The 24,411-nt window shown below is 25.3% G+C and overlaps 1 protein-coding gene across 6 annotated transcripts; it reads right to left on the bottom strand.

The window, feature by feature from the left end:
• Positions 1 to 8,379: 8,379 nt before the first annotated feature.
• LOC122716818 (farnesol dehydrogenase-like) lies at positions 8,380 to 22,716 on the bottom strand. Of its 6 annotated transcripts, XM_043940245.1 has the most exons (7): positions 15,043 to 15,067; positions 13,454 to 13,526; positions 12,792 to 13,105; positions 11,086 to 11,212; positions 9,923 to 10,076; positions 9,488 to 9,631; positions 8,380 to 8,538 (listed from the first exon to the last, which is right to left on the bottom strand). In XM_043940245.1, the coding sequence occupies exons 3-7, from the start codon at positions 13,099 to 13,101 to the stop codon at positions 8,500 to 8,502; spliced, it is 774 nt and encodes a 257-aa protein (XP_043796180.1). In that variant the 5' UTR covers positions 13,102 to 13,105; positions 13,454 to 13,526; positions 15,043 to 15,067; the 3' UTR covers positions 8,380 to 8,499. The 6 variants fall into 6 exon arrangements, 4 of the variants coding, with proteins under 4 accessions (XP_043796180.1, XP_043796177.1, XP_043796179.1 ...); XM_043940242.1 differs by lacking the exons at positions 13,454 to 13,526; positions 15,043 to 15,067 and adding an exon at positions 22,404 to 22,714; XM_043940244.1 differs by lacking the exon at positions 13,454 to 13,526 and having other exon boundaries at positions 15,043 to 15,129.
• Between the last annotated feature and the right edge of the window lie 1,695 nt (positions 22,717 to 24,411).

Raw genomic sequence — 24,411 nt, forward strand, 5'->3', positions numbered from 1 at the left:
GTCAAAACTTGTCGCGAAAAACTGACATGCCATTACCTCGATATCGCTGGTTTTCTACATTTAATCGTTTCAGAAATTTTAACATTCGAGTGAAGAGTTGTGGGGAAATTTAACCAATGCAATTGAAAATATTTACGGTAATTACATTCTAATGATATCCTTTTTTTTTATTCAGTTTTATTTGCATTTCATTTTTAGTATCAATTTTTAATATAAAGGTAGATATTATCTTAAATAATGCGAAACTTATACTTTAATTAAGTATATATGTCATAATAAATGAAGGTCATAGGGGAAAAAATTTAATAGATCTATTTTTTAATTTTGGATTCGTCATTTAGTTATGTCTATTTATGATTTAAATTATTATTGTTTGGAACTTTTTGAAAGTTTTTTATTTTATTAATTTTAATATATTAAAGGAATCTATTTTTATTAAATCTTATTAAAAACAGAAAATCAATAAACGAATTTTTCCTAATAGTTTTCATTTATTATTTCCTTTAATTGCAATTGATATAATATTGGTATAGTACAAATATAAATATAATATATTTAATAACTGTGTTTTTGTAATTATTATATTAGTTGAAATATATATGTAGAAAATATGATTATTGGATTTTATGAAAAAACTATGAAATTTTTTATATGTTTTATCTTTTTGTTACAAGAATAGATTGAAAATTAATTAGGAAAAAAAATTACAAAAGATTAATTAAGAATCGATCATGTTTCTAAAATTTCTAAAATATTAATTTTAAGATCAATTGATCGATTATTGATTAAATCGATTAAATCGATTATTGATTATTGATGTGAGATGAACAATCAACTCTTGTTTTCATTTAATTTGCAATCGGATCAAATTTAATTAATTAGCAAGAAAATCTCTATATTTATTAAGAAACATTAAATATTCAAAAAATCAAAATAAAAAATTTATGAGCACATTTAACAAAACAATACTAGTATATTCCAGATATACATATATATCAATTGAATTTACAATTACATTTCCGTTGTGTAATGTATAAATTCTCCATTTTTGAATAAAAACACAGAATGAATATTAATTTTTATGCTCGATGTGAATTAAATATTGGTATCTCAAAAATATTGATCTCTTATATCATATACATTTAAAAAATATAAACTTTTATAAGTTATCGAATTGTATATTCGTGTCTCTGGATAGATAAAGAGAAACTAACAATCCAAGAGTGAAACGCACTTCCTGTTTCCTTTTATTTCTACCGCACCACGTGGATTACAAACAATCCTCGTGGGGATGAAATCGTCAGTGGCTATTTCAGGAAGTCTACGAACTAAACCTCTACAGTTTTCAGAAAGTTCCACTTTAGAGTTTGATAATGCACGGTATTTAGAATTCACGGTGTATCCTAGTTATTAAGCAACGAATCTAGTTAACGTTAAGTTAAAGAGCCTCCTCGAAACTTGTCTGTCTGCCATTCGTCGCGTTCGGTTATCACAAGTAATCTAATAATTCAAACAAGAAACTTACAACAAGAATAACCATTTATATTAAATATCCTTAATAAATTGAGAAACGTTGCTTAAACTTCATAAATGAACAAATCATAAGGATATTTCTTTTCGAAAATGTAAAATATTCAGGAGGATGTTTACAAAAACATTGAAGATGTTTCTAAAGTTGGAGGATAGTTGGTAAAGCGTAAATAAGAAACGGCGAAGCTTAAAAGCTTTTAACATTTATCAAGAATTAAAAAGTCTTCGGGTTAGTAAAAAACATCGTCTCGCAAATCAGATGATACGAATCTTGCACGCATCTCGAGCTTACCTGTTACCCTCGAGATACGTTTACTTGGTTTTAGTAAACTAACCAACCTCTTTATAGACTTTAATTTATTTTACGATAACTGAATCTCTCTCTCTCTCTCTCTCTCTCTTTCTCTCTTTTTCCTCTTTTATCTCTTTATTTATTTATCTATCTCTTTCTCCTAATACATAATGCAATAATTTATACCTTTTTTTTCTCTCTCGTCATCAGGAAATCGTTGCATCACTTCGTGACAGTGCTCACTGTTGCGTTTCATGTTACAGAAAAATTAAATATCAGTATTTGTTTTTGTTTCCTGGAAAATACGTCAAACAAAAACAATTGGAAGTAATAGGAAAAATACATTTCGAAAAGTTACGAATGAGATTGGATTGTATCTTTCTGGAATTGGATAATGGTATGATTATATATGTTGAAAAATTTATTTTATTAGAAATTCTTCGTTCATTAAAAAATCAATTCTTTTAGCTGTCTTTGAAAATTATTTTATATGGTTATAATTTTCATGCATTGATTTAATCGTTTAATAATTAAGAAATGATATATATATATCTTATAAAATAATATTATTTTTTAGACTTTTTTCAGAATATTATATTTTTAATATTTTTAAAAAGTTACAAATGGAAAAGTCAAAATAAAATTATATAAATTCTGTTTACTATCTAATTTTATATAATTTTTTTAAATTTGTTATAAGAGTTCAATAAAATATATTTTTCCGTCTTTTATAATTCAATTATTACATATATTCATTATACCTTACTAATAATATTCTAATTTCTTGAGTTGAATTTAATTTAGATTTCCAAACATATTGAATAGATAAGCACATTCTTATAACTTAATTCCATCATTAGAATTGAATATACATGAAATTTCAAACAAATTAAAAATAAATTAATTAACAAAATTGAAGGAAACAACAATTAACTAATGTCTCTCAATAATCGTTTAATAACGACCTTGACGCGCTTTTCGATCGAAAATCGACTAATTTTCGAGATCGATGAATCGCGGATGACACAAAAATGGCGAAAGAAATACGAGAGACGAGAAAATCAGTAGTGGACGGGAACGTAAATAACAAGATAATTTATGATCGTTACACAATGATCGTCATAAATTGTATTTCTGCCGGACGACAGAACGTGCCGTTATGCGAGGAACTCCGGTTCCGTTGGCCCCCTCCAACGCTGCGCGTCCCCGGCGTCGATATATTTTACCAACGCGATACATGGCCGGCATAATTTATCTGTTTTCAAATATGCCCGCATCGATAAATTTACATATTTTAATATAAATTCCTAAATGCCGGATCCGCGGCGGCCGCAGGATAAGACGACTTTATCGATCATTTTTATCATTCTTTAGTGCAGTATCCGATTTCTTGCGACTTTCGTCCTCATTTTTCTCCAATTTTCACATTGCCAAATTTTTTCGGCAAAATATCGATGTTTTTTTCTTAGACGTGGAAAGTAATCAATGGAATAGATTGAAAAATAAATATATGAATTAATTTAACATATTGTCCAATAATTACGCTTACCCAATAGAGCAATGAGACAAAAACCAATATGACGATACAATGTTATTTCAAAATTTTTCTTTTTTTATTATTCTTCATTTCGTCAATACTTCGATAATGACATGCGTAGATACATGTATATAATAGAATTGCCAATATGTGAGAGGAAATAACTAGTAGTAAAGTTGGAGAATAGGATAGTATGAAATTGAATCATTGTATCGTGTAATTCTAGGATAAGAGTTTTCTTTTTTTTTATTGAGATTGATTCAAAATCATATAGTACAGTGACGTATAATGTCGTTTCTTCACTTTTTTATTTTCCTAAATTATTGTTGGCTATTTTGTATTTTAAATTTAGTAATCACAGTATTGATATAGTATCATTCGAAATAAACAAGTCGTAATTATTTTTATGGATCAAATATATTATTCAGATTTGTTTTTAGATAGGAGAAGTGAAAAAATACAGGAAGAAACAAGCAAGAGGCTCGAAATAGCGCTAAATTATAAAATGATCACCCGAACAATGATGTCGATCTTTAGAAAAGAATAGAATGTTATATTTTGTCATTAAAAGAATTAATAAATATAAAGATTTATGACTTTCATGGATCTTTTATTCGTTTTTGAATCTCTCATTTTACGACTTTAAACAAAAAAGTGAAGATAATGATGTGTTTATATTGAATCAGACAACTGCTTATTTCGAAAATATAATATTGTATTTAAAAAAATTAAAGTCAATATCACCTTCGATTTCGATGATTTTTGAATATATTATTGTAGAAATCAATGCTTAAAATAATTTTTTTATATGTAACCGTCGTTTAATTTTAATTTTCAATATGTTTTTTGCAAAAAATTGTCACCATTACATCATGAATTTTTGTTTATATATATTATGTTCGTGATGATGTATAAGTCAGTATGAGATCATTATTTTGTTTATTCCTTTTATAATTGCACATTTCATATGCAACGGCCAGCATAACGAATAAATTAGAAAAAAGTTACTTCCTTATAGATTTTAATGCGCTTGAAATATCTTGATTCTTTTGATTGGATGCACAACCTCTATAAATAGATACTAAGTGAATAATTATCTCACATAGTTATATGCATATTTTGAATGCCGGCTGCTTATTTGAATGATAATTGATAAATTGCATGTTAATGCACACAAATATACATATGCAAAATAAAAATTATTTTTTATTTAATTAAAGTCAAGCAACATTACATTTATAGAAAGAAAATTGTTGAAAATATTCTACATGTTTAAAAATTAAAAATGAAATCCACTTTTTAAGTAATTATCGAAAATATTTTGGTAGCCCTACATAAAATTTAAAGTCTCAAGTCCCCACTTTTCTAGTTTCTTTATCTATATTTTTGTTCTCGGCATTGTTTACAGACAATCATATTATCAAAGCACGTAGAATTTGATATGCTGTTTCGTAACATTTACCATCGTTATCTGTATTTTCAAGATGGTAGAATTGTATGAATAGCGTTATATTATATTGTATACAAAATACAAGTGTGAGTTCATATATTGTTACAAAAATAAAATTGAAAGATTCTTATAATTATATATATTTATATATATATGAGTATAATTGACTTATTACGTAATTAATTTTGTACTGACTAATTTGAATCCAATAAAATTTTCTATCGAATTTCGTCTGGAATGGAAATACAACGATCGGCATTGGAAAAATAGAAATTGTTCATTGATTCCTTTTTTTTTTTTTTTAATAATAAAAAAGATCGATGATTGGAAATATCGTTGATGTAACGGTGAAAGAATCACAGGAGGTCTATAAAATTTAACAGGAATTTCGCAAGGCCGCGAAAAATTTCCATATCGCGTATCGATCGTGAAATTTTTTGCATCTTGTGGGAATAGCATAGTTTAATCAAGTCACGATATAATGGATTCTCTTTGATTCTCAATTCTGTTTATGAAGTGTTTGAAGCGTTAAAAAATTTAGTAATTTAATTAAGAAAGCTTTACAACATAATGATTCTTAAATTTTTAAAATTTTAGTTCATAAATTTCATTTGATGTAAGAAATTCTTTTATAATAATTATACATAATTACAAAATTGTCTTAAAGAAAATTAAATCTAAATTGAAGAAAGAATAAAGATGTCAGAATATTTTTCTATTTTTCTGGGAAAATAAATAAATATCAAAAATCGATTTCCAATTGTTTTTATTATAACATTTATATACATATGCGTGTATATAACATCATATTTGCATTTGAATTACATTTTAAATTATTTATAAAATCAATATGTACAGTTGAAATAAATCTTTATTGAAGTATCATACATACATACAAGAGAAAGAAAGAGTAAAAAACATTTCTTTTAGAGACACTTCATGTCAAATACAGAATTTTTTAAACTTTCTGACATAACACGAAAGGTTCAACTAAATGTCCTATGCGAAAAATTTACTGTACGCGTATAAAAAACTTTTTCGTAAATCGCATTTTTATTATGACAGATTACTAAACAGCTAAAAAGGTGGAAAGTTATTAACCGTGAAAAGTATAGCGTGCAAGTTGGGAGCACGAAATTCTGAACTACTCGAAGCTCGTTGGAAGTTGTTTGACACCTTAACTGTCTCGTGCACCGAGATACTCGGGTGACGGTAAAGCTGTGCACAATGTGAGTTTTTGCCTTGGTTGTCGGAAGTTTGCGTGCATCCCATCGTTGAGCAAATATACATTCGTATATTGACATCCAAGCTCATCGAGTGTTACTTTTGTTGTAGTAAAACTTTGTTCTTTTTTTTTTTATACTCTTTTATTCGCACTTTTTATTATCAAATTAACAATTCGATTCAATTTATTTATATATTTTTCCATCATAAGAATATATTAATTTTACTTTAATATAATTTTATATTTTTATTATTAGAAAATCCCAAAGTATATCGAGAAAACTATTAAAATTTCATATTTTAAAAGTTGCTATATGCAAGCATTTATGAAAACTTAAAAAAAGTACACTTTCTGTACCTGACTTCAGACTTTCATTCTTCAAAAATTTTTATAAAAGAATATTTTTTAAGTTATAAATTTTAAAATTTTGTGAATATTAATTATCTCAAAAAGTTAAATATATTAGTATTACTAATATTAATATTGTTATTACATCATGGCATTAAGAAATTTTTATTTTAACTCTCTTTTTGTTTTCATACTAAAAATTGAATAATATATAATTAATCCTGTCCCTTCTATTTACATATCTTCATTATTATTATTAAAATAATTTTAATTACATAAATAATGAATTTAATCTTACATAAAAATTTCAGTAAAAAGATTAACTGCTTAGTCAAGAAAACAACTTAAATAAGTATTCTTAATGAATTATAAATTTCATTCATAGATTTCCATAAAAATAAAATCGAAGGACTTAATTTGCATATTGATATCTGTATCTATACAGACAAATAAATCAAATATACATAAAAAATATATATATATAAAACGAAAGAGATACCGTTAATCCAAACTTCTACATCGATCACTATCCACCGATCCAACAGTGAACACGTTAACGCAATAAATTAAATTTTCAACAACGTTACGAAACTCCCGTTTGACTTCCTTTCGAAAACATTCACGATTCACAAAAAAAAAAAAAAATAAATAAATAAAAGAAAAAAGAAAAAAAAAATTGGAAAGAAAACTAACGGTGAGTATTAGCTTCCGTCCTGTTCCTGCGGAAATTGAATTTTCACCGGCCTCGCAGTGAATCGGTCAATTAATGCGTGGACGTTTGACGTCCTCCGCGTCCGCGATAAATTGCGATCGAAATTTCGAGTGCACCCCCGTGTATTTAACGAAATCGCGAGCCGCGGTCTATTAGCGAACGCATTACGTAAATTATATTGGGCCTGCGCATTAATCAACGCAAGAAATATGCTTTGGCCACGTATGCGGAATATTTAATGGCGGGGGCCCCCGTTGCACGCTTTGGAACGTTCCCTTCCACTTCCCCCCCTTTCTCGCTGTTCGATGATAATTACGCCTAATTAGAGATAGCCCCCCTCCGATCATTGGTTAAGGGAGAAGACTTGTAGTTAGCAACTGTTGCTCACGAATTAATACCGAGTCCGATCACGTAGCCCAATAATAGCATCAATCATTGAATCCTAAGGAGCCATGGGCCTTGTAATTATGGTGCGGCTGCGTATCGCCAATTCACAGTTTGTAATCAATAGCGCGTAATCTGGCTTCGAAATGAAACGCTTACACCAGTGTCGATCGTTTCGCGCGAATTATAAATAGGTCTGATTACGAATAAGTCAAGTATCATTTGTGATAACGAGGAATATTTTTCACGATGTTATATATATTTTTTTCTTTTAAAATTAATCTTTTAATCTTTTAAAATTATCGGTTGTTCGTTTTTCTGTAAATAAGGAGGATAATCAAAATAAAAAAAAAAAAAATTATAGAATAATAATTATCTTTTCAATTAAAGTTGTTTACTTTAATAAGAAGATTAAAAATTTTTTTCGTCGTTCAATGAATATTATCAATGAGTAAATTTATTTAGTTGTAACAATTATCGATGAGAAAAATTGTATTTGCTTATTTTTATATGTAGAATTATCTCCTACTGATTCATTAATTCATTTGTATCTAATATGTTAATTTATCTAAGTTTAAATATTTTTCAAATTTGATTACATAAATATTAACACAAAAAAAAACAAAGTGAAAAGATTTTATTCTTTCTTTTTATATTATTCTTTCACGAGAAATCAAGCTTTGTTTGGTTATATCAATAGCAGGACGAAAAGTCGCAATAAAATCCAAATTTTTTTCTCTGTGACATTGTTATATTGTAGATAAAATATTAGACATATTTTGAAATACGCTGTAACAATAAGTAATAAAATTTCTTTTAATGAATGCAAGTAAAAATAAGAGGATAAAAACTTTATAGAGATTAAATTTTATTGATACAAATATACATATATTATCTTTAATATCATAATTAATTATAATAAATTATGATATTACATATACTACCAAATTTTTATATAAACTAGAATTTTATGTGAATTAATTTGAATGGAAATTAAAATTATAAATATAATTTGAAAATATTAAGCTTCGTCTCTGTGTTGAATAGTTATCTCGGAAATCTAGAATTTCATCAATGAATTTATTATATCATATTATTATATTATATTCTTCGTTTAAAATTGATTGCTTGATCTTACTTGCCAATTGTTAATAGTCACGAGAAATCCTCTATTTTAACTTTAATTCGACTTGGACTCATTTATAAGATGAAAATGACTACTGACCAAAACTTGTTTTCATTTTCTTCTTTAGATATTAAGAATTTTTTTTCAAACAACAAATAAATATGACATATTTATTTTATTATTTTTAATGTTTTCCATTCTTTATTGCATATTTTTATTTTCGATACGTTTTAAATTATATTTTAAAATTGCTTTTTTATTTCTCAATTAAAAGAATAATTTTTTTATTTTATAAACTGTTTTTATTCAAAATAATAAAAAATTCTAGTTATGAAAATTTTTTTTAATATATTTAATTATGGTCTAAAATCATTACAAAATAATTCTCTTTTTACCTAAACATTAAACCTGATAACTAAAATTAAATTAAATATTTATTAAATCTTTTTTATTTCTTCCGTTTCTTTCCGTAAAAAAATCTGTGAAATTCTGAAATAAAATAATATATGGAAAATCAAATGCATAGAAAAATATTAATTATTTTACTTATTGTTTAACATAATTTTAAATAAGAATTTTTTATTTTAATGACTAAATGTCTTTTTAATATTATTTTAATCATTAAACTAAAAAATTTATTATATTTTTTAGTTTATTATAATTTTTAAATTTATTATAATCGAATTATTGATTAGCATTGGACAAAATTTTAATTTTTATCGTTTCTATCCCAAAATATAAGAAAAAAAAATTTGATATATTATAAAATCCGTCGGTATTGCATAATGTTCTTTTCCCTCATCTGAATAACAATTTGCATTCAATAAGCTCTAGCAATCAATTCAGCTTATTCGAAACTTGACAGCTTGCTAGCTATACTTACTTGCACTTCAGGTCGCATACTGAGGGCATAGATCACAGCATTTGCGATATCCTCCGGTTTAAGAATCGGCATATTTTTTATAACTTCCATTACATGGGGCGAATGTTTGAATAGATCCGTTTCAACTAAACCTGGATTGATACTCTGCGAACAAAAACGAAGAACATTAAAATCAACAAGAGAGACTTTTTTTCAGAATCAAAATAAAAAACTCCATAAAAAGCCTTAGTAAATTTATCGAAAAATTATTTCCTCCGTTAATTTCAATGATCATACATTCTTACAAATATGATCATCCTTTCATCGTATTTATCGAAATAAATTTTCAAAATAATGTTCTTAATGTATTTTAATGTTATTGGAATCGGTGATGACACATCTTTTCGAAAAATCGACCAAAGCCTTTACAATTGGATGGAATTCACGCGAACTTACGGTGATTCGAATCGGTGCTTTAATGTCTATCAATTCTTGTTTTACTGACTGCATTAATGTAACATTGGCATGTTTGCAAGCCGGGTACAGGTTCCAGCCATTACAACCATCGATTTCCGAAAAGACTGCAGTCGGAATTTTCCGTCCCAGTACGCTACCGTGCGAAACAAAAAATTTCTTCAACAGGCCGCCCATTTGGATGGCATTTTATTCAAATCGACTTCGAGCGAAAACAGCTAGAACGTTTGTTTCGGTCTTAAAAGCGTCAATTCTTTTTTTTCCCCCCTGCTTTTTCGTATTTTTTTTTTTTACTCACTTTTTATTTTTATTTTTCTTCTTTTTTAGTTTGTTGGAAAAGAGACAAGGGAAATTTCCGAACGTTTTCTCAAACAATACGATCCTCTAGCAAGCGTCTTTTTTTTCCCCCTCTGACATACATTTTTCGCCGCGTGTTCAACCTTCCGATGGAAGGCTTCCATAAAGCTTACGAGTTTGCTAACGAAATGATAGCTGAAAACTCTTGACCGTCACAAATGTTGAAATATTCTTTGTTCACGCTCGAAGAAGATAATGATTTTATGAAACATTTTAAGATTTTTAGGATTCTTTGAATTTTTAAAAACATTTTTAAATAGAAAATGCAAAATTATTTTTCTTCAAATTATTTATTACTATTCTATTTATTATTATATTCTATCGAATTTATTTTTTACTGATTTTTTATGTATTTATGAAAAATTTAAATATTTAAAAATGTACAAAATATATACGATAAAAAAAAACTAAAAAAAAAATAACCAAAATAAATACATATTATAATATTTATTTTATCAATAATGTTAAAAAAATCATAAAAATTTTAAAATTATAATAATTGTAACGAGTCTTATAAAAGTTTTGAGATGTATTATTCTAATAAAATTCAAAAGACTTAAATAATATTAAATTGAAAAATTAATATTGAAAATCATTTTAGTATCCAAAAAGGAATTTTTTTTAATTAAATAATATTTCGTGAACAACTAACGAGTAAATTAATAAAGCATGAAAGTAAACTCGACGAAATTTGCAAGAGACAAACGAAATAAAACGTGGGCGCGAAGGGTTCAAATGCAAGGGGATGAACGATCGACGAACAAGACGTGGCTCGCGAGTAACAATACCTGTTGATATTGAAAATATGCCCTTCGACGTTTCGTTGGCGCATTGAGCGCACCGCCCGGTTGATGCACATGGCGGTCGCGAGGACATTAATATTTAACAGCTTTTCGAATGCCGTCCTGTCGCTCTCTGCAAGTGTAATTTATGGAATTTTTTAAAATGCGCCAACGAGCAGGCGAACGAGGTTCCAAAACGTAATACTCTCGACCCGTCTCGTCCCTTATAGACCAACTGTACACAGCGTATAAAGGTAACGAGCCTCCCCTCCACGAGTCTCTTTTTCCAGTATAAGTAACCCTTATGCTTTTTATCGTTCATATAGGATGATGAAAAAAAGAAGTTAGTGATATTTTGAATAAAGGACAGAGATAGATCGAAACTTAATTTTTAGAATCACAAAAGTCGAATCTAAGACTTTGAAGTTCTTTGAAATTCGAAACGAAATTCAAAAAATATTTATTTTTCTTCTTTTCTTTCTTTCTTTCTTTTTTTTTCTAATAAATACTATTTATTTTGAGAAGATTTAAGATCACTTTATCGAGAATTCTATATATGAAGATTTTAATAAATTAAATTTTCATTTTATTTGTAAACACTATTGTTTTTTATATGGAAATATTTTAAAATTCTTTTTTGAAAACACAGTATTTTTTATTATTAATTATTATATTATACTAGTTGACAGAAATACAATTTGTTAAAAATAATTATGCATTCGTTATGCATCATTATTGAATATGTAGAAAGTATATCAATCTTGATAATATGTAATATATAATTGAATATAGATATAATATAGATGTAATAGAAATAATAGTGAATATTAAATATTGAATAATATTGAATAAATATTCAATGATTAATCATTAAGTTCATATTTTAATTATTAAAACAACAAGTCAGATGAAGTTTGATAAATCAATAAGTAGAAACTTATACTTTAATTATAATGATTGTGATCTAGATTGTCGTGAATTCATTTAGAATGTCAGTTATCACGATATGATATATTTGTAGAAATAATAGATAAGTGGTATGACACAAATGTCGTCACGGATGCATATATATAAATAAAGTTCAATATAGTAGATACAATAATTTTTTTTTTATTAATATTTTGAAAACAATGAATTTGAATTTTCGATAATCCAAATCACAATCATTGTAACTTTTGATACAAATTTTCCATTGAATTATTACATGTTTTATAATTAAAGTCATGTCAAATTCATAAATGCAGATATATTTTCAAATCAAAATAAATTCAAGTTAAAATAATGTGAAGAATAAATTATTAATTACAATACAATTAAGCAGAGTGCAATTTTTTATAAAAAAAAAAAAAATAAGAAAAAGAATATTTTAATTCAGAGGTCAATTTTGAAAATTAATTAAATTACGAATTACGATTATTATATGATCAACGACTACTCACTTATTTTACCCCATATTTATAAAAAAAAGGAGAAAAAAAAATAATTTGTATTAAGATTTTTCATATTTTAATATCAATATGGTGATTAGTTATTATTATATAAAAGTATTTGTAAGTTATCGCAAAAAATAATCAAATAAAAATTGATAATTGATATTAAAAAAAAATGAATTTAAAAAAAATAAATAAAAATTATTGGTTGTGCATTTTGAATAAATATTCAAACATGTTGCTTCTTTTTTCTTTCATTACAGTTATTGTGAATTATCTTACCAATGATGCGTGAAAGTTCTATAACTTCAGCATTGTTTATCATAATATCCACGCCAGAGTTCCATTCAGTTTCTACAAATGAGAAACATTTTTCTAGATCCTTCTCATTGCTTGTATCGCAACGCATTATACATAATTTATTGCATCCTTCGAATTGCATCCACTCGTGATTCAACAATGATAATTTTTCTGTATTCACATCCAATGCGAGTACGTTTATTTTATTCTTCAGAAGAGCGATTGTGATTTCTTTTCCTATGCCCGATGCTGCACCAGTGACAATCGCGCATTTGTGGGCCCAGCGTTCCATAATTCTTTATTAATTAGATTAATTAAATTTGTTATTAGAAGGAATATTAAATTAGATTAAATTGAATTTAAATTTCTACGAAGATTATTTTTTACTTATATTATTTTCGTGTATTATTTTTTACAAAGAATCTGTTATGAAACAAATTTAGTCATTAAATTTTCTAAATTTCCAGACTAATTTTTGGAAAAAATTAAGAACAATTTTTTTTTTTAAATCAAATAAAATCGAAGATTTGAATCAAAAGTTTACATATCATGTTATGCATATATCATCATGAATATGTATATATATTCTAATTATGCGATGCTATAAAAATAACTTATTGTAAAATTATAATCTATTTATTTACCTGAATTATATTATGTAATTTCGTTTTCAAACTTATTATCAATACTCGTCAATTTTAACCGAGCTTCTATTATCTAAATTAAAATTGAGCGTCAATCTAATATATTCTGTTATCTACAATAAACTAATGTATTACGTCCAATCCAATATGATTTATATGTATGATAAATTTATTTATTTGAACTTAGGTTATTTGAAGAAAAAATTGCAATTAATGAGAGAAATTAATAAGCATACATGGTGGATGATGATGAAAAATTTTTTTTAATAATAGCTTATTATATAAATAAATTGTTTGTTTATCTATCAGTTTATATAGATTAAATTTTAGATTAAGATTATATAAATTTTATTAATTAATTTAAATTTAATTTTGAATATAATACATCATAAGTTCATATCTTAAATGCACAATCTAGAAGTGCCAATTATGTAAAACATTTTTTGCTATTTAAGTTCGATCTCTTTAGAAGTTGATTGAAGATTTCTTCGACAATATGATATTATATTTGTTTTCCTTTTTTGATATTTACTTGTTTTCCTTTTTTAAAAACTAAACTAAAGTCATTATAATTATATAAAATGTTATTACTTTCATATCAGGAGATTCAAGTTACAGTATAGATCAAAAAAATACTCGTACATCTGGTTTCTTTATTTTAATTTTAATAAAAACTAAAAATTATTCAAATAAAAATAATATGAATATAAAATATTAAACAGGAGACAATGCAAATAATACACAAATCCTATAATAGGCAGGCCACTTCATAATTCCAATTTACATTATAAATGCAAATTAGTTAATGCAAATTGATCACTAGAAATCTATCAGTTAATAATAGTTCGAGAACAACAAAAATTTAATGTAAATCTTCTTTTGATTAAATATATAATAATCAAAAACAGAATTAAATAGAAGTAATTATTAAAATAGTTGAATTTTATTTATTACTCCATAAGAATATAGAAAAAACAATTGTAGAATTCTATTTAAAAAATCACCGATAATCTTGAAATTTTACAAAAAATAATTCTGAAAACAAAATTCTTTCTACTATTATCAGATTTCTCTCTTAAAATAATGCAACCGTATCATGAAAATTTTTTTCAAAAATAACGGAAACATTTATGTGTTTCTATTTAAGTGTCATATCCTATATATATATTATTTTTTGTTATGCATTATTGAAAAATTTTAATCTATATATTATTTTTGTAAATAATATATTACTAAAAATAATAATTAATATAAAATAATTTATATTTATATATTAATTATTTATATAAATTTGTGTTTATGAAAAAAAGTAACAACAACAAATACTTTTTAAACTCACTGTAATTACATAGAATGTTTCAAATATAGCATACGATAAGAAAATGATAAAAGAAATCGTTATGCCGATATAAAAAAGTAATCAATTTGAATTTATTAATAAAATTTTTATAATCCCAATTTAAATTTCTGATATTCTACAATTGTTTCATCATCATTAATAAATAATTAAATTTAAAAAAAGTAACTTAATCTAATTTTCTAATAATATTTATGTATCTAATTTTAATAATATAATATAATATACACACATCACAGTCACTCGTAATCACAGTTCTCAGTATTTCACTCGCGAAAGAAACGCGTTATACTAAGTTCAGCATATATGAATTATTAATAACAATATATAATATATATGAATCATATGAAATCGAACTATTATCAACTTGACTTACAAATTAATCTTAGATTAATAGAAAACCTTGCTAGATGTTAAAAAATTATGATATGATATCAATTTTATCAAAAAAATTCATTATGATATGTATTCGTTTTGTATATATCTAGATATGTAATTTTTTTTTTCATTATTTCTAGAGCTATAAATAAATTTTTTTTTAATTTTTTTAATTTAATATTTATATATTAAATTTATTAAATAATTATTGTTTTTCAAAAGTTTTTCAAAAGTCAAAAGTTACTATCACCAATTTTTCCACATTTATAAAATTTAATAACTTAAAAAAATATATATTCGTTATAAAAAATAATATATTCGTTATAAATTAATTCATATAAATAAAATTACTATTTATTAATCATTATAAAAAATATTTATTGTTATATATTGTTATATTTATATTTTTTTAAAATAATTAATTTTTATATTATTATTTTATTATATAAGTATTATTTAATGAATTCAATTCTAAAAATTTTTTTTTTTTGACATATCAGATTTTACTGTATTTTATTTTTATTATTTAATATTTGCAAATTTCATAATTGTCGACTGAAAATATTTGTATACAATAATTTTATATTATTTCTATTTTTACTTATTTATATTTGTATATATATTCTAAAAAATAGCAACATAAATAGTAATAATTATTTTTCATAAAAAATTATCGTCACAAAATAAATGAAAACATCATAAAAGAAATAAAACACATTAAATAATTATTTTTGTGTTATATTAAAACATAATTGTTATGTTAAAAAAGAAATTAGTTCAAATTCTCTAATTCTTTACATAATAATTATTCTGGTAATTATTTGAAAAAGAGGATTTTTCATCAATTTTAATGATTTTGAAATATCATGAAATATGAAATAAAAAATAAGATATTAAATTTAACTTTTCTTTATCCATAAAATTGCTTGATATTAGTTTTTGAAACATTTGCAAAAAATAATTGCTATATACAAATACACCTATGACAGCATATGTGCAATAACAATATGTCACTTATTACTTTCTAAAAAATACAATATAGAAACATATAACGATGAGTTACAAAAGTATTAGTTATTGAGTTAATAATTATCAATAATTAATAATTATTAATTATTACAGTTAATATTTATTTATAGAGAGATTCTTCAAATGTACGGGAAATAAAATATAAGACAAAACAAAACCAAAATTAGAGTGAATTACAGTGAATTTAAGTGAATTACTTTAGATAGATAATGTTTATATTGTAATGTTATTGTAATTTTGATTATTGTAATTTCGCCTTGTTCTATATCTTATTTTCGCGTTCTGCGGATTCGAAGAATTCATGAAATATTCAAATTCTCTATTTTAATAAATAAATACTAATAATAGATGAACGATAGCAGAATTTCAAGTTTGATATATATTGAGATTGAAATATTTCGAAAAATACATTCACTTACTATAGCTATTACAAATTATTATAGGAAATAGTTTTATATCGTTATATTAGTCTTTTGGCACCACAATATATATTCATAAAAGATAAATATTTAATATAGTTTTTAATATATGTATGTTTATGCATATATTATTACGGATGCATATGTATAGACGAAATTCTATGCAATAGTAGATTTTTTTCTATTTGGATTATAAAAGAAGATATCATCTATGACATTATTCAAAGTCAGACTTTTTCCGCATTCCACTCCTCTTACATGTAATATATACATGTTTGACATATAAAAACACTATATATCCATATCCATTTCCAGACGACAGAGCTACTATGGATTAGATAGCCAGCATTTGCTGGTTTTATTACAACCTCTATGTACTCGTTTTAAGTGAAGCGCGACGTGAGTGCTGTCGCAATCTCTTGTACGCAGTAGCATCAATTTCTGCATACGATTTGTCGACTGAAAAGATGGCCGGAATATCAGGCGTCGACTCAAAATCCAAGAGATTTCATGGGACAACTTCAAGATACGTGTCTTACGTTCTTTAAAGAGATTCTTTCGATCCTCGTCTTACGGAAAAACTACTAATTGATGGCGAATGCGACTTTTGTGTCGAGAGATAAGCCATGCTCTTGAAATCCCGGAATTGTAATTCGGATTAAAGTTCGAGTACAAATAATAAAATGAAACATAATGACAAAATTTCTTTTTGTTATTCATTTCTAATAGTGAATAAAAATTGCTCTCGATATTATAATGTTTAAACTATTAAAATCTGAATTTGATCAATAAATTTTTTAAAATTGCAAACAGTTTAAAAATTATTATATTCATTGATTTCATAGATTTTTGTTCAATAATAAAGTATTTTCAGAAAATAATATTTTTTATTTTTATACCTAAAAATAATTTTGCACTAAAGAGTTCGAATTAAATATGGAATAAATTAAAGATTAGATAAATATATTATTAGATTAGATATTACATGATTAGATTAGATATATTAAATAATACATTATCATTTTATATATTAATTTTAATGTATCGATAAATTTATAATATATGAGAGAAAAATATACTTATTTTAGCTTTTACATCGCATTAATTACTAAAATCATGAATAATTTATAACATCTATTAATATACCCATTCATTTCGCTTCATTCAAAATTAAATTATTTATAATTTGAAAAATAAATTTCCAAAAATATTTTTGTATACCAATATTTATTTTAAAATCATTCTTTAAATATTTTATCTATATTATTCGAATTCTGTAGAATCAATAATTGATTTATATTCATATAAAAATATTCGTATAAATATTCATATAAAAATATTCGTATATTACATAATTTTGGATGAAATAGCTTGATTTCGTAAAAGTATAAAACATTCTTTTGATTTTTATTTATTTTTGATACTATATTGTGTATTGCGTACAAAATAACTATTATTTTTGTTTGCTTTTAATTTAAAAATCAGATAAATTTTATATAATATAAAAATTATATATTTCCGAAAACTTTTTATGTATCTTTCAAACTACAATTTAATTGATATTTTCATCATTTCATTAATATTTTCATATTTTAATTCATATTTTATATCAAAAAATAATTTTTTTCGAAATGCAATCCATAATACAATGTTTAAAAACTAAATTTTAAGTATATATCGTATGATGAAATATTATCGTATGATTATTAAAAAAACAAATAATATATAATTACTTTCTGATTTTTAAAAGGCTTGCGTTACGAGATAAGTGACCTAAATAAATAAAAATTAATACGTTATATTAATAGAATCAGAATTTAATAAAAAATTTCTGAAATAGAGATACATCATTGAATGAGATTAGTCCAGTTTAATGAATAAAATTCAACAAATCAGAAAACAGACTACTTATTTTGTTAATTATTGAAAACATAAAAAAAGAAACATTTGAAAAAAAATTTGCAATTGGGAAAATTGGAAAACTCAAACGAATAATATTTGTCAATGAAAATTTTTCAGATCTTAGAGTATAAGAAAATAATATTCCTAGGGAAAAAATGATAATATTGAATACATAGGATATGAAATAATAAAATCGTATATTAAATTCGATGACAAGATGATTAAATTCGATGATTGATTTATGAAAAATGATTTCACGATGGATATTCAGAATTTTTTAATATATATAAACAATATAGAAACATTTTAAAAAAGAAAATAATTTTTTATTTTATTAAACTTATAACATATATTTTTTATCCATCATACTGATCACATTGAAACAAAGTTCATCTCACTTGAATAATCTGAGATGACCTTAGAATTTAATTATTTTTTTTTCAAAATCTATGATTATTTTTTCTTTTTTTCTTTTTTATTATTATATAAATCTATATATATTTACATTTACAAATATATTTTTTTTTGTTTAGATATTAATTAAATTTAGTAGTTAAACTTAGTATATTCATTTTAAAAAATTGATCCGGATCATCTTATCCGGATTTATCCTATAGTATTCAAAATCAATGAGTTTATTTCTTTACAAATAAATGATACCAGATTTTCAGACGCAATAACAATGACGTATATCGATCTAGTCTAGCAGCTGGTCGGATCCTGAGACCCGGGATATTATTCTCGTTCGCGCGGCACCGCGAGGAAATCAACAAGAAAACTAACCGGAAGCTTTACCCGTTTCCTGGTACCGAGCACCAGATGCTCCTCCAACAAAGTCATTTCTCAACGTTGCCGTGATTATACGAGTCCTCTCCCATTCTACCACTATCATTCTGATGGTATTTTTCATGCGAATCAGAGTTTTGTCGATTTCGGGATTTCACTTTTATAAGTTCTTTTACAATCTCGATGTCAGTGATCGTGAATTTATGGTAAAATCGTTCAGAAGTAGAATCGTAGAAGTTCTAAAAATCTATTTTAAGTTGATTTATTATTTGGTATATTATTTATAGTTGAAAGTTTTTTGCAATTATTTGCAAATTTTTGCAACTATTTTACAATTTATTTATTACGATACATATAATTCACATTGTAATTATTTTATTTGTTTTTTCTGTCTATTATATATATGATATCAAATAATATATAATTATTAATAAATGAATAAAATACAATACAATAAAAAAATATATATTAATTAAAATTGGAATAAATTTCTCACAAAATTATTATGTAAGAAAATATATTATTTATAATAATATTAATCAATTAATAAGTTACAAATTATTTATTTTTTATTATTATAGGTAATTTTTATATTTGCAATTTTTTAAAGTTCTCAAACATGTTAACTATTAGGATTTGTAATTTCTAAATCTTTATTTTTGTTATCAAACCTATTATTTTTATGAAACAAATATCAAAATTGACAAGTTATTATTATTTGCAATATTATTTTAATTTAGATATTATTTCAATTATGATAACTAAATAGAATGCAGATATTTATTATAAAATTTAAATCAAAATCTACAGAATGCAGATGATATGCAAAAAACACAAAAAATCAAACTATACTACTTAAACTATACTACTTTGAGGAATAAAACAAATTCCTATTTAAGTTTCACTTTTTTAATGACATTTATAAATATGATTTTACATAAAAATCCGCAATCTAACCATTATCGCCCTATTGTAGTATATTAATATTGTAGTATATTATATGTATATAGTATTATATACATATAATAAATATTCAGCAATAATCTTTGAATAATTTTATTCATTAAAAATTCATTTTATCTCGAGGGCGAAACGGGAATGTTATATAAATTTCGAAATGTAGATCCTATTTATCGCTCGTGTAGATACATTTATTTGCATGCATTTAATATTGAAATCCCGCCATACCACCGGAATAATACCGGTTTGTTTTCCATTAAAATCGGAGAGTTCGCCATTTGTGTACCTAAGAAATTCAAATACCACGGGCCAGCCAACCGACAGTATTATTCTGGTTCGTTGTAAATATCGAGGAAATCAACAAGAAAGTCCAAGCCGCTACACTTCCACGTTTCCACTGCCAGATGCTTCTGATCATTTCTCAACACTGCCGTGATTATCCGCATCGTTTTGTTACTGGGTACTGTTGCACTTTTTCTTTCCACGCGCGAGGGAATTATCGTGGACGCGTCACATCCACAAAGATACACGGATGTAATCCGATCCATGAGTATTTTTCAACGCGAGAAAAGAGAGAAATGCTTTCATCCGGCGGATTAATTGCTGGGCGAGGAATAATTTAAACGCTTTCGCAGCGCAAACAAATTTCACAGGATTCTTCCGTTGTTGTCGAGGAAATGTTTTTGATGCTTGTTTCTGATTTCGTTGTTTGCTCTCCATGATTGATTATTTCATGATTATCCTTATTATAATATTTTTGTATTTTCGATTAAGGTAAATTTTGAGGATACAAGTCCATGTGTTGTTTACAAAATTTACAACGGATATCTTGTAAAAAAATTGCAAAAATATTTGATTGCAAAAATATTTGATTGCAAAAAATTTGGATCAAATTTATCGTAATTATCAAATAATAATATTGAATCCTGATATTGGCTTCATTGTATCTCGAGATTTTTTTGTCTTTTGTCAAATATAGGAAAACCTGAAAAGTCCATTACAATTATGCTACAATACATCAATTTTGCATTATAAAATAATAATTGCATATGTATGTGAAAATGTATACTTTTTATGTATATTTTTATGTATATATTATACAATAGCTTTGATTCGTAAAAAACAATGAATAAAAAACGTTGAATAATAATAATCATGTATTGATCGAGCTTCCATTTAATTCGAATTATCGCAAAAAAAAAAAGACTCGATTTTATTGAATCTCATTTACCTTAATGTTAGACACTCGCAAAGAAAAATTGGAAGTAATATCTGAAACGCTTTGTTCCCGCAGGATGCACGTCATTCCCATGCGCACCGAGAGATGATGCGATTAACGAGCAAAGCGAAGGAAACTCCTCTTTTCCCTTAGCTTCCGTTAAAACAACAGACGTCCATCCCGGTAATTTCTCAACAGGAACTGTTATCACACGTATTCTTCCGTAATAATATAATTTTCCGCCCTTTATCGCGTAGATACGCTCGATAATGAGTTACACGTTACGTCGTTGTATTCCTTTCATTTCTCTTTTCTCTTTTTTCTTTTTTTCTTTTTTTTTTTTTTTTTTTTTTTTTTTTNNTTTTTTTTTTTTTTTTTTTTTTTTTTTTGCATTTTTATTTCGTTTTAACGGTATCGATTCATACGCTAAACGAGACGGAAATATCCTTTTGAGAGAGAATAAATTACACGTTTTACGCAAATGGGAAATTTCACCGGAGAATGAATAAAATTCATGAATTTGTCCATTCGCTGCGCTTCAGTATCGAAAGTAAGAGATGGATGGGCTGAGAAATTACCTTATTCTACTCTTATTCTAACAAAATTTGAACCGATCCACGAAAAATAATTAATTTTAAAAATTAAATTCGAGAAAATTAAAATTATAGAAAATATGATGAGACAATTGTTTGCAGAAAAAATATTATTGTAGAAATGATTAATATATTATTAGAAAGAATAAAGCTAATTATTCGCGAACATTTATGACCAATTTATTCGAAGAAGTTCCTCGAAGGAAACCTTTTTCCTTTTTTTTTTTTTACTATAGATCGTCTTCATAAAGCTTAAGCAAAGAAATTGTCTGAGAAAATTGCTTTTTGAGAAGTATTCGACACTTACAATCGCATATGTTTGACATACTTCAGTCTGGCTGAAGCGCAACACGATTCCAACGATGATATCTTTATGGCGATCATCAACTCAATTCTAGGAATTTTCCTCTAACTTGGCAATAATATCGCGCAAACGTTGACTGTGATATTATTGTACTTCATCAGAAATGCGCGATCTTCTCAATTGAACTTGGAAAAGATTTCTAAAGGTTGCCCTCAGTAAAATGTGAAAAAAATCTAATCAACACTCGTTGCGAACACGTTGAATACGACAAATACGTAGTTTCTTTGCAACTACGCATCGTGCTCCCACCAACAAACACGATCTACTGTGACATTGTGAAGGTCCAACTCTTATATAAACATGCGTACTGTAATATATAGCCCATTTAAGAAAATACTTCACGGTTACAAACATCAGCTTCTATACACATAAATTCTACATCTCAATAAAGAAGTATTCGATACATACGCATACATATACCTAACGAGCTTCGTCACAATAACAGTATCGCAGGCACGAACATATATATTATATAATAAACTAAAAATGAAATAGAAATGTACAAATAATATATATGTATATATGATCTTTTATCAATGTTTTTATATTTTTAATATTGTGTTAATAAAAAATTTTATATAGTTATTCTTGTTGATTTTATGCAGCATACAAATTTAAATATATTAAAAATTGCAACATACATTTAAATTTAAATTTATTATTCTCGAAATATTATTTTTTAAAATATTTATTTACAATGTTTCCTAACTATTAGTTTGTAGTTCAAAATATTATTTTGTAAATTATAATAATAAATATTCCGGAATATGCGCTTATATTTTTTAAATACTATTTGATAATTCTCGAAACAATATTTTGTTGTTCATTTAATTAACATGAAATTATTAGGAAAGAATTATAAGTTTTCAAGAGAATTTATAAATTCGTAAATCATTAAAAATTTCAATGATATGTAACTATACGTATAAAGCTATAATATACGTATAGATTTATTCTAAAAGAAATATATCACATAAAAATACGTAGAATAAAAATATACATAACTTTTAAAAATAGTTTTAAAAATAGTTTTCAAAATTGGAATTCGTACAAACGTTCGTTTTTCATTTTTTCCTTCAATCTTTCATTGTTCACGTAGTTATATCGATTACTGGATAGATAGATATGAAAGAGAAAAATTAAAAAAAAAAAAAAAGAAATGAAAGAAAATGCCAATCGATGAAAGTTCACGAATTATTCTTAACGAAATCGGACATTTTCATGACGATATCACAAAGATTCTTGCGTCATCGTTCTTGAGACATTTTCTAGCATTAGAGAAAACTTATTTGAAAACTTGGTGGGAAGTTTAAAGGAACTATCGAGGAAAGCGGGAGGAAAAAGTCAATCTGGCCAGTGACGTTCAACTTCCCTTTCTTAGACGACCGACGATAACAGACGTTATCGACATCTTTGTATTCATAGAATAAAGAGCTTACGACACGGTACTATGCTGTTAGAAACAAGATAAAAGTTTCTTTAGATGGTCCTAGGAAAGATACGATTTACGTTTCGCGATAAATTTCGTTTATTAAGAATTGGTTTAACGAAACTTTCTAATTTATCATCACTATAGAGTAATATGTAATTAAAATATAGATAATATATAATTTACTATAGCGTTAATGGCCAAACTTTTGAAAATTGAAAACTCAATTGTTCAAGAAAAAAAGCTGCATATAATTAAATCATTTAATAATATTAATTTTTTAAAAAAGAATTTCTCTTATTTTAGAAGTTTTTTCTTAGTGATAAATTATGTTACACATCTACTTGGATAAAGTTCTGAGAAATTTCGATCAATATGAAATTTCGAGGGATGAAAGATGGAAGGATAGATTCCAAATAAAAACCAAATAAAATTTTGATTTTTATTTATCAGTCATATCAGAAATATGAGTGAAAAGTGAAAAACTTTGCTATATACTGAATTCTATCTATGATTAATATC

Source organism: Apis laboriosa, unplaced genomic scaffold (genome assembly GCF_014066325.1).
Source record: "Apis laboriosa isolate Shangri-la unplaced genomic scaffold, ASM1406632v1 scaffold49_cov149, whole genome shotgun sequence".
NCBI classification, from domain to species: domain Eukaryota; kingdom Metazoa; phylum Arthropoda; class Insecta; order Hymenoptera; family Apidae; genus Apis; species Apis laboriosa.